The sequence below is a fragment of the Epinephelus lanceolatus genome, chromosome 6 (genome assembly GCF_041903045.1).
Source record: "Epinephelus lanceolatus isolate andai-2023 chromosome 6, ASM4190304v1, whole genome shotgun sequence".
NCBI lineage: Eukaryota > Metazoa > Chordata > Actinopteri > Perciformes > Serranidae > Epinephelus > Epinephelus lanceolatus.
In genome coordinates, this window is record NC_135739.1 from 40,197,936 (window position 1) to 40,210,173 (window position 12,238).

The following is a 12,238-nucleotide window of genomic DNA, read 5'->3' on the forward strand; positions in this document are numbered from 1 at the left end:
GACATTTAAAAAAAAAAAAGCAAAAACAGCAGTGTAGGCATGAAAGTGAGTTGCAGCTAAATGACTGAACAGGAAACAGTCATTTTAATTTCTCAGCCTGATCCTGTTGTCTCTGACGTGTTTGTCCCTGTAGTTGCTCTGTGTCTGCTGCTGAACCTGGCTGAAGACACGCGCACAGAGCTGAAGATGAGGAACAAAAACATCGTCCACATGCTGGTAAAGATCCTGGACAGGGAGGACGAGGAGCTGCTGCTGGTGGTTGTCTCCTTCCTCAAGAAGCTGTCAATCTTCTTGGAGAACAAGAATGACATGGTGAGTCAGGGAGGGGTGGAGTAAAAGGGAGAGGGAAATAAAAAGGGAGGTTTTAGATAGAAGATATATAAAAGATATATACTTAGTATTTATTTTTCACATATGCATGATGGCCTCCTTCCATATCGTGTTCCCTCAGAGCAAGCAGTGGAATCAAGGAGGGGACACGAGGAAAGAGAAGTCGAGGCAACAGGCATTTAACAAAATGAGACAGCATTGCTACGAGGACATCATTTTAAAGCAATGTCAGTTAAATATGACGTTGGGCGTAGCTGTATCATCCGCCTGCAGCTCACTGCTGTATTTATGATCTCTGTCAAATAAGCATATTTACTTTTAATTCAATTCACAACGTGGCATAATGTGACAAGAATGTAGGGATGTCATACATGTTTTTATATTTAAAACACACACACTCACACACAGCTAGTGGGTGAAATGATAAATAGGTCTGTCAATGTCGGGCCGAGTGTCTGTTGCAGTAGTTTTTGTGGTGTGGCCCGCACCAGTGGCACTAATCAGCTGATTCAGCCTGATTCAGTGTCACAGCCCGTTGGTGAGTGACATCACTCTGATTGGTACCTAGGTAAGAAACCAACAACTAAAGTCAAGAGAGCGAGCGATTGAAACAGACTTGTTAGATTTTTTTCTTTTTTCTTTTTTCTTTTTGCCATTTAGCTTGTAAGCAGAAACGTTCCAGAATTGTTTGTGTAACTGTTCGCCAGCTCACAGTAAATATCCTTTATTCTGGCATCGGGTTGTGTTGTTTATGTGCTCGTGGCTGACCTGGGTCTTGAATCCTTCCTGTCAATCTTCCAATTTCCCTTTTTGAATGATGAATGCAGACTACCATCACCTACTGGTGCGGAGAGTTGTTCCATCTCACGCAGGTGCAAAATGTTCATGCTACTTGGATGTTGGCTGTAGTCTTTGCAGTGTGTTCAAGTGCAAAGTGTTGGTCGAGACACAGGCGACATAAGGTGACGCAAAAGTCGGCCTTCGTCTCCACTAGTTCTCTGATGACGGTTTGTTGTGTCAGGGCCTGTAAGAGTGGATGCTGTTGAAGCAGCACATGCTCTTGCTCTCTCTCCTTGATTTTCAGTATTTGTTTACATGAAAATGACATTTTGTTTGTATGTGCTCTTTTTATTTTCCTCTTCAAAAGCTAGTCAGAATTGTTGTGGACTCGGGATTTTAAACAGGTTAATCATTACACAAATCTGACCCACAGAGGTTTTGCTCATGTTCCTCTAGTTCAGTTTAATAACAAAGCATGAATCATGCATTCATTAAGTAAAATAAGAAAATAACCCTGCAATGAAGTAATAAGTAAAACTACTCTCAGGTTAAAAAATATTTGGATTTACCTTTGTTTAATTAAAGAACTGCTTGTTGGAGCAGCTCAGCCAATTCAGCCAATCTGTTCCTTGTTTAAAATTCACGGCGTCTGTGTACCAATAGAATCAGTCTCCTTTTCTTTACATGTCTAACGAATGTGTTTTTAACAACATTGTTTTGAGACATTTAAACTCAATTAGTTAAATATAGAGGAAAGAATCATTCTTTATTTGTTCTGTAAAGCATTCCCCAAATCATTTCAGTCATTCCCTGTAGAAATGCCACTTGAAACCGCGCTCATCAAATTTCAATTTAATAAATGCTTAGAAGGACCGCTTTTGGCCACGTGTCCACAGCGCTCGCACAGGAACCTCACCGCCCCGACTTTCCCTAATCCAGCCCCACCTGGTTCCAATCTCACTCAGTTTGTGGCTCTTTATCAAAGCCAGACCCTGTTAGGAACTGGTTTTATCTCCTTGTTTCCCATTCGGTGTATCTTTGATTCAGATTAAAGAACCCTTCAGGGGGGTTAGACACATTGAAGCATGTGCCCAGCAGGGAAATAGTGGTTTCAACACTTGGACTCAGTGGAGTTTATCAGCTTACACAAGGGAGAAGAGTTTCCATTTATGGACATGGATGTTTAATTGATTTTAAAATAAGACTGATCACTCATTGGTACTGTACTGTATACCATCAGGTTTTATTTACTCAGCGAACATGCTGTGAGTTTCTCCAAATCAGATAAAACTTCAACACAGCCTGATAAGTTTTTTTTCCTGCTGTTGTCACTAATGGAAGGGGAATGTCAGTGGTAATTGACACAGGCTGCAGTTGATTATGCAGCTTGAGGTCTGGTTTGTGATGGTGCGACTGGAGCTGGTTTTGCACACAGTAGCAGCAAGTGCGTTTTTAACTGAGAGCAGGTTGCGTCACCGTGATATCTGGCTGCGGGGAGACCACAGGAGAGGGGAGACAGACATGTTAACAAGCAGCACTGGACTGACTAGCAGTGCTGTCACACTGACAGTCACAGTGACAGCATGCAGTCTAAACACTACCACGCTGCTCACATTTTCACACATCAGTGATCCCATAAGACGCAGCAGTCATGGGTTTGTGTCTGAGTGTGTTTGTTGTCATCAGCTCAACACCTCCACCTGCCTGTAGGTCTGTAGGTGAACCTGCTCCAAGTTGGACATCTGGCTTAAAAAAGTAAAAGGTGAGGTTTCAGTGTCTTATGGAGATAACTACTAAATGTGATAATTCACCATATTTACATATAATTATGACAAGCATATTACAGGGTGGTAGGGCTGCATGTTTATAACGAACAGATGGTGTCATCAAGGGAAGAATTACATTAAATGCAAATTTTCTGATTACCTATTTTTATAGGCTACATGTTCTAGTAAAAAATAAGTGTAAATGATTATTTTATAACTTGTCCCAAAATTATTGCATAGCTTTGTGATCATTATTTCATCTTAAAATGGCTGTGAGTTACAGTATAAATCAAACATTCATCACAGTACAACTGTGTTGCACATAAATGCAGCCAGTGGTGGAAGAATTATTAAGATCTTAATCTTTTACTAAAAGAGTAGAAGTACAATCAGCAAAATACACTTAAGGCTGTATGTACTTTTATGAACTGTAGTTAGAGAATCTTGATTCCTGTTTGATTGGCCCTGCCTAGTTTGACAGTTTGACCACAGGGCCGCATGGAATTTTGTTGTGTATACCGAAAGTGATTGTTACAGTAATCTTCTCTGTAATGTAACAGCAAAATTATTTTCTGTAAGATAGCTGTTGACAGAATGGTGCTACAATATGTCAATTAGGGCTGCACGATATATTGTTTCAGCATTGACATTGTGATGTGCAATAGTCGCATTGCAGTGCAGTGCCAAGTAAGGCAAATCACACTCTTTATTTTCCATGACTAATACAGACCAAGCCTTCCCCTTTAAGAAAGCTGATGCAGAGCAGTGGCAGACAGTGAAACTCTGCTGCATTTGTGTGTTTAAAAAAGTACCATAAGCAGGTTGGCAAGTCTGGCAGACACAGTGAAGCACATGCTTTTGTGAAATGGAAATTTTATTTTGGATCCTTAAAAAATTATGCAAAGGTTTAAAAAAAAAAAAAAAATTACAATGGACAAAAAAGTTTTTTCTAGTGACTAGTGAGTAATGCAGCACGACACTGAGATGATTAAAAACCTTGTGTTTTTTTATCAAGACATACAGTTAAATCAATATTGCCCCACTTTTTATTCCAGATCAGTGACAAAACAAGCCCAGCAGTCTTTCTAAAAAGTGAAACATATTTCTATGTTCTATCCATATTCTAAGAAAAATTAGCATCTACTGCAGCACTTGCCATTACAAATTAGAACCTGATTTTAATAAAGCAATAGATGGTTAATTTGTTCTCCTCCTGTGAAATCTTTCCAGCATGACAGTGTGGGTATTACACATCATTTTAACTGTGCCTCTTTTATCCATGATATCCACCCATGCTCTCTACGTGTCATCATTCAAACATTTAAGCTCTAACCTGTAAAAATCTGGCATAAAAGTCTGTCAAGCTGCTAACATTTAAATCATGCTGGTCCGGGGGGATTCTGGGAGAGGGTGTTCCTTAATGGCTGCAGAACCTGGAAGTTTGACTTGCTGTGTCTGTTTTTGTTTGCAGGCTGAAACATTTGCTGTGGAGAAGCTGGCTCGGCTGGTTCCCTGCGAGCACGAGGAGCTCCTGAGCACCAACTTGCGCCTCCTGCTCAACCTCTCCTTTGACACAATGCTGCGCAGCCAGATGGTCCAGGCAGGACTCATTCCTAAAGTCTCCTCATTGCTTGGTAATCAATCTGACCATGTACTGCTTGTGTTTGTTCCCATGGATAGGTTATACTGGTTCACTGTGTGTGTTTATGACAAAGGTTGTATGTATTTGCCTCTGCATCAGGGAAATCATAATTCCAGGCTTTCAGTAAGAGAAACAGACAAGTCATGAGAAACACTCATCCCTCCTGAATCGCCTGTGGAGCCTCTAATTTGTTATTACTCAGGCGTATGTGCAGGTGCAGTTTTTACACAGCACCCAGGCCTCAAGCTGCCTCTGGTGACCATTAGAGCAGTGACCCCCTGAAAGCTCCATAGTGGTGCAATTGGTGCGTTGTCTCATCCGCGAGGTCGTGTGACACGGTCAGAAGCATCTCTGACGGGCCTTTTGAAGCCTCTCAGGGGGAGGCTCGAGTAACGGCGCATAATTAATATAATATATTTGTTAGAATAACATGCCAGAGCCTCTGCACAAATGTTGTTTTTGCAGGAGCAGGCCGGAGAGGTGGAGAGGTCTTCAGAGATTTGGGAAGTGGTGGGTGGGGGTTGCTCATTCAGGAAGTGAGGCGCACACATAATATAACTTAACGCTGAAATATTACGCCTGCTCACAGTTTTGACACTGTTGAGTTTGCCTGTATTTGTGTGTTTGTGCATGTGTGTAATGCTCTCTGTATGCCAGCGCATGTGTCATTAATCATCTGCTTTCACTGCTGACTGTCCTCTTTTCAACTGACACACTCTGCATGAGGACTCTTGCCTTATCTATGAAGAAAGAAGGCAGCCAGGGGACTGGTATGTCAACCTCCACTCTCTCCATCCAGACCCGAACAGAGGTCACGGCCCCTGATGATAAGATGAAAGTGGAGTTAGATCCTCCACTTGTCATCATCATCTCCCACTCGATCCATCCCACCACTGCCTGAACTTAACAGAAAGTAGAAGATTCCTTTTTGTCACTGCATCTTCATTTTTGCATTTATGTTTTACAGGTATTGCAGAAACAATTTTTTGATTAATTGATCAACAGAACTTAAGTCAACAATTTTGTAATCTCTCCAGACAGATTCTGCAATTTACATTATAAAGGAAGAAAAAAAATCTTTTTTTTTTTAACCGATGGATTTCCAGATTGACAATTTTGAAAATCAGAGCACAGCCAAACACACTCTGCTGTCTATGTGAGCACATGCTGCCTTTCCCTGGGTATGTCACAGTAAACTGAATATCTTTTAGTTTTGGAAAGTTTGTGTGGACAAAATGAGGCATTTAAAAAACGTCTTTGGGACTGTGTGTTTTTTTTTTTTTTTTGTTGTTGTTGTTTTTTTCATCTTTTCTAACATTTTATATAGAAGTAGTGTCTAGCCTCATTAATCCATTCTTCTGATGTAAAATTCGTCACACATCCACCCATGATGACTCTCAGTAAAGTGTATAGACAGATCAATGTGGTATTTTCAATCTGGTATGGAGTATGTTAGGGCTTTATATCCCAAATATGACACTGCAGATTCTTCTGGTCTTAATGTGTGGACATGAAATGTAAGCAGTTCAACCACTGTTTCTCAACAATCTGAGAACAGTCAGAATAACAAGCATTAAAACCTAAAGGGACAGTTCACTCTAAAATTAAACATAATGTTCCTCCTTCCTGTAGCGGTATTTATCAGTCTAGATTATTTTGGTGTGAGTTGCTGAGTGTGTGAGATATCGGCAGAGATGTCTGCCTTCTCTCCTATATAATGGAAGTAGTGCGGTAGTAGTGGGGCAGCAGTAGCTCAGTCCATAGGGACTTGGGTTGGGAACCGGAGGGTTGCCTGTTCGAGTCCCCGTCCGGACCAAAATATGGAACTGGTGGCTGGAGAGGTGCCAGTTCACCTCCTGGGCACTGCCAAGGTGCCCTTGAGCAAGGCACCGAACCCCCCAACCGCTCAGGGCGCCTCACCAAGGGCAGCCCCCTCACTCTGACATCTCTCCACTTTGTGCATGTATAGGTCCTGTTTGTGCGTGTGTGTCTTTCGGACCTGTGTTTAATTGACAAGCAAGAGTGAAAACATTGAATTTCCCCTCAGGGGATTAATAAAGTAAATAGACTTAAACTAAACTTAACTTAAACTTAGGGCTTGTGGTGCTCAAAGCACATAAAAACATTTGTCTCTTTCCAAATCATGAACAAGTTATTCAGGATCCTCCACAGAACTTGATGTGAGCAGTTAATGTAGGAACTATTTTCTTTCTACCAAACTGCACCCGCCAACTGAATCACAGTGCAGAAGGAAGTGTGCACCTACTCATGGACGAGAAGCTCATGACAGTGTGAGATGTAAACATTAACAGTGTCCCCCTCAGCTGAGCTGTAACGTTAACTAGCTCTGTGCAGTGATTTGGTTGTCTAGTGTAGTTCAGTTGAAAGGTAATGGTTCCCACATGAAACTGTTCACAACAAGGTCTGTGGATTATCTTGAGTAACTGGGTCATGATTTCTGGAAAGAGACATTGCTGCTGAGGTCTTTTATGTACTTTTAGTGCTTGGAGCACCACAGGCTGAGTGCCATCTAGTTCTATTATGCTGGAGAGAAGGCAGACATCTCTACAGCCGATGTCTCCAACACTCTGTAACTCACACCAAAACAATCTAGACTGATAAATCACACTACAGGTAAGAGGAAAAATATGTATTCTTGATTTGAGGGTGAACTGTCCCTTTAAATCCTGTATCAGATTTATCATGAGAACCTTTTCTGGTATCACAATTATAGACTAAACAATAAATTGATGTATTAAAGAGCATTGGTGGATAAGTAGATAATGAAGATGAATGTGTCAGCTAGAACTGAAACAATAAGTTGATGGAGAGAAAAAGTTTTAGCAACAATTTTGACAATTCATAAGCTGTTTAGTTTTATTTATCAAACAAAAATACCAACATCCTCGAATGGGCTGCTTTTTGTCTGTTATATCACACTGTAATCTGAGTATCTTTGGGTTTTGATTGTCGATATGAGATGCAAATAGTTATGTATCAAAAAAACAATCAAGAGGTTAATTAATTATGATGTTTTAACACGATCATTAGTTACAGCATCAGCCTGACTTTTTTTCCTCCTGTGACGTAGCATGTTGACTGTCATTACATTGCAAAACCAAATTAGGAGACTTGAGTGGGGAGTGGACCTCTTTAAGAGCATTGTACCCTGTTATGTGGTGTGTGATGTCTCAGAAGACCAAACCCAGCTTGCTTATTTATCCAAAAAATGCAATAACAACGGAGCAGTGCTGTCCGCAGAGTGGGCCCAGACGCCTCTTAATGTGTGCGGGTGTAATTTTACGAAGGTTAGGCGGTTTTAAATCAGGCTGGGGTGTAATTGGAGTTTAGCTCTCCCACTAACTGCCCCTGAACAGTCTAGTTAATTCTTAACAGCTCCCCCTCACCTTTTTTTCTCTCTCTTGCTCCAACCCTAGCAGTGTTTTGAACATTTAATGGGATCTCTCTGTTCGCCCATAAAGGATCCTCCATGTTCCTACTAGCAAAGTGAGGGAGTCCGCAGGGTCTGGAGGAGCATGTATGTGTGTGTGTGTGTGTGTGTGTGTGTGTGTGTGTGTGTGTGTGTGTGTGTGTGTGTGCGCGCGTGTACTTGGTTGTGTATTTTAAGGTATTGGTTGAGGTAAAGGATCACTAATGAGAAGCACATGTTCTGGCCAATCGCTAGCTGCGCTGGAAGGTCCAGAGCAGCGTAGCTTTAACTTATTAAAGGCAGTAAAATTGATGCTTCCTCCTGTTTTCCCAATTAAAGCTAGAAGCCGTCTCTCCCTCCTGTGATTCCAGGGCTGCACTGAGCACATCTGGATCTAATACTCAGCGATAAGGCTCCCTGTACGGCCAGTGACCGAACACGGCTGGGACCAGTTTTAACTGGACCTGGTTGGGGCTTTTGGAGGCTGGTGGGCATTACAGGAGGTCTGTCGGTGGTTCTGGTCCAGTGAAGAGCCTCTCTCTTAACACTTCTTTTAATGAAAAGTTCCCGGGTCAAACTCTGGTCTGAACTCTATTAATTCTCCCAGGCTGGCTCCTCCCCCAGGCCTCCACCCCCCCTCAGCTCTGGTCAGAGGTCAAACTCATAAAGGTCCTGGGCTCACTGACAGTCTAACACTCAATCCATTCAGTCTCTTATCTCCGTCATGCTGCTGCCGAGGCTTGATAAACTCACACAACTGTAGTGACAGGGGATGTAGTCATTTTTTCTGGACAAATATTAAAGGGTCAGTTCACCCAAATTGCAAAAAGAAAACCTATTTTCTTTTTGCGTCTATTCATGTGGATAGTTTTGGTTTTATTTGTCCAGATTTTGATATGTCCGTCTCTTAGTTCAAAATATAATAGAGGTGGATAGAATTTAATTTGTAGCATTAAAAAACAATATTTAAAGCTGCATTACACCATATTTTAATATTAACAATAGATGAATTGCCTGTAATGTAAAAGATGTTGCTTTTGAGCTTGTTCTGCTGCTTCCAAGTAGCAAGAAAATTATTAATGCAGTTTCAAAAAAAAAGAAAAAAAAAATTACCATGAATTTGTCTTTCCAAAAACAGTGTCGGTTACTCTGGATAATCCACAGACCCCACTGTCTGCAGTTTTCATTGGAACTGCTTTCTACCGTAGAAATAGACCCTATGTAAACTGTACACAGTGAGGTCTGTGGAAGATCCTAACTAGTAACTGGATCACTGTTTCTGGAGGGGAAAGAGAAGTTTCTTCTCTTACTGTCAATAAGTTCCATGTGTAAAACCAAACAACAACATGTTAGTGTGTCTGTCACTACTTTATGACTTTATGTGTGTGTGACTTTCAGCTCAAACCCAATTGGTTCCTGCTGTAGATGTAAATATTTAAAGACATACTATGCAGGATTTTCCCCAAAAAACAATGTATTGACTCATACAGAAGTAATCTCTCTCAGTCCTCACACATGACCTGCTAGAAGTGTGTGGTGGTTTATTATTTGTGCAGACTCTCCCTGTATTTTCTTAGATTCTTCTTATTTTCTGTGTCTGGACCTGAATGGGTGTGTACCCCCACAGTGCCCAGGTGAGGTCGGGGCTTTATAAAAAAGTAGGAACCAGTTGCCAGACTGTAAGCAGCAGGCATCCAAGAGGCACACACATGCTGAACCCCCCCCCCCCGCAGATTTAGTAAGGTGACACATTAAATGAGAGTAAATCTGGGGTTGGCTTTTACTTCTTCTTTCGCTGGTGGACGTGTTTAAAAACAGTAACCAACAATCCTACATATTGTACCTTTTGAAAATACCTCCCAGTAGTACAATAGTACATAGATAAAATTAAATGTAACTTTTAAAAACAGGCTTACTCAAACAGAAGAAAATAGTACATTTGGGGACTATTTTCAGCGGTGGATTAATCCAGATTTGGTGCTCTAGTAAGTATTTGTTGCAGCAGGACGGTGTATGTTGGGTTCAGTCAAATTAATCTACAGTCTATGTGATCATAGTAATGAAGCAACATGTCACCCAGTGCACCTATGTGGCTCACTGATGTGTTTAATAGTTGTTGTTGTTTTCTAATACAGTGGAGCTTTATGGCACACAGGAACAAGACACAATACTTATCTGTAGATACATTCACTGCTGCATTGTGTCTGCAGATGAGATTTATTGACAATAAGAAAATACAGAATATCACCAGACTTCTTCATAAATGCTATGAGCAGCACAAAGACATTTCCATTCACTTCCATTGTTTTGGAAGAGAAATCTGGATATCTCAAAATCTGCTTAAATAAAGTGAAAATATATTTTTTTGTAATTTGGGATAACTGTCCCTTTAAGCAGCATAAAAAGCTTGTCCTTTTTCCGTCAATAGCCTGCTGCAGTTCACATTTAACCTTTAAATATTGTTTTTCCTCTGGTTAGCTGTCCGTGAGACATGACAAACTGAGAAACTGCAGTCGACTGGTGCTGAGTCTGCACCGAATGCCATTTGACCTCCAACGGGCATTGCTTTTAAAAAGGCCATTCAGTTCATTAATATTTTCAAAAAACACACAGCTCGCCTAGATGTGGTCATTGGCATCCCGCAGAGCGTTACGGCACAACCAGTCATTCATCCATTGACTTTCCTCCTCCTCCTGTGTTTATGTTGCAGCTGACGAGGGCCAGAGACAGCTCAGCATGTGCATTCTGTACCACATCAGCATGGACGACAGATTCAAGTCCATGTTTGCCGACACAGACTGCATACCGCAGGTAAGACTGGCTAATGTACACCGCCAGCAGACCAAGACAGACACATTAGCATCAGCAGCTAACGGCACCCGGGAATTAATGCATGAGAAACACAGCAAGAGGGAGGGACGCACACCACATCTGGAACCAAAAACCACCAGAGGACTGCTGCTCAGTCTTTGCTCTCGCTGTGATGACAACTCTGCTTTTTTCTTCTTTCCTTCTCTTTCCTGAAAACATCCTTGTGCCATTTCATTCTTTTCTGCATCTTCTCCACATGTTAGCCTCTTAATTAGCATTACAAAACTGGGACACCAGCACAGAAACACAGTTTGTCCAAAATGGAATGAAACTGTGATTCTTCAAATCAAGTTTACTGCTGAAGTTCGAAACCCCCTCAGGCTAACTTCTTTCAACTTTCGATCACAACATTTTTGTCAAGTTACACTCCCTCCTGATTGAGTTGACCCGGTCAGTCACTCCTCTCATCATCGGCGATTAGCTAAATGCGCGTTGTGTTTGTTTGTCGAGATTGGGTGTAAATGCCGGCCAGATGTGGCCGAGAGAGTCTGCTGTTTGTTCAGAGGGTCATGTCAGCAGCAGATCTGAACCCCAGGCTCCCCCGTGGTAGAAAGGATGCTGGCTAGCAGCATGACCAGGATGTGACCTCTGACCCCGCCCTGAGGCCCGCTCACTCTCCCTCACTACCCTCTTCGGCCTTCATTTTTCTAATGTTGTCCATCCATCTTTTGCTCAGAGTAAGTCCACACTCAGTTAAAAGTGAAGGTGCATCTTTTTCTCTCCAATTTGACCTTTTCGTTAAACAAAGCCACAGTGGGTTAATCTAAAAATTCAGTCTTGTGTTTTATTGTTGATGAGATAAACAAAGCTTGGAAAACAACAATACAAATGCCTGCTAAGTCAAGGTCAGAGGATGTATGTCAGTAAGATTTAAAAGACAATTCTCTGTATTTTAAGAATTTAATAATGATGACAAATAGTTACATTATAAAGTTATATGAAACAGGCTGATTATGATGAATTTAAATTACGTTGGACAGTCCAGAAAAAGTTTTAAAAAATTTTGAAATAAAAAGGATTCAGTGTTTTTCACCAGAATTACAGAGCAAGAAAATTTGCCAGTGATATAATTGAAAAGGTAAAAGAACAAAGTAAAATTTATATTTTTTTTATTTTTTTTATTTTTTTTCTTAATACTCTTTCTAAATAGGTTGGTATGTTTAAAATGCTAGTAATAGTCCGGCCTGTCGTCACTCATTTTAATTACAAGTGTAGCTGATCATACATTAACCACAGATTGTAAAAATAATGGACATAGCTACCATGATGTCACCCATTGGTTTATTGACTCCCAATTTGAACCCTATTTCAGCATTTTGGCCGTCACCATCTTGGTTTTTGGAGCCAGAAGTGACCATATTTGGGCAAGAGTGGTGGCGCTATGGAGGAGTGAGGGGACTCAGCAGACAGCCTGCCATT

The 12,238-nt window shown here is 41.2% G+C and overlaps 1 protein-coding gene across 2 annotated transcripts in view; it reads left to right on the forward strand.

Annotated features, from left to right (window-relative positions):
* Window positions 1-12,238, forward strand: part of kifap3a (kinesin-associated protein 3a) — a 52,713-nt gene that overhangs the window by 10,937 nt on the left and 29,538 nt on the right. For both annotated transcript variants that reach the window (XM_033648015.2, XM_078169057.1), the window contains 3 exons: window positions 134-312; window positions 4,348-4,510; window positions 10,659-10,759. In XM_033648015.2, coding sequence (XP_033503906.1) covers window positions 134-312; window positions 4,348-4,510; window positions 10,659-10,759 — 443 coding nt within the window. The remainder of the gene's footprint in view (window positions 1-133; window positions 313-4,347; window positions 4,511-10,658; window positions 10,760-12,238) is intronic.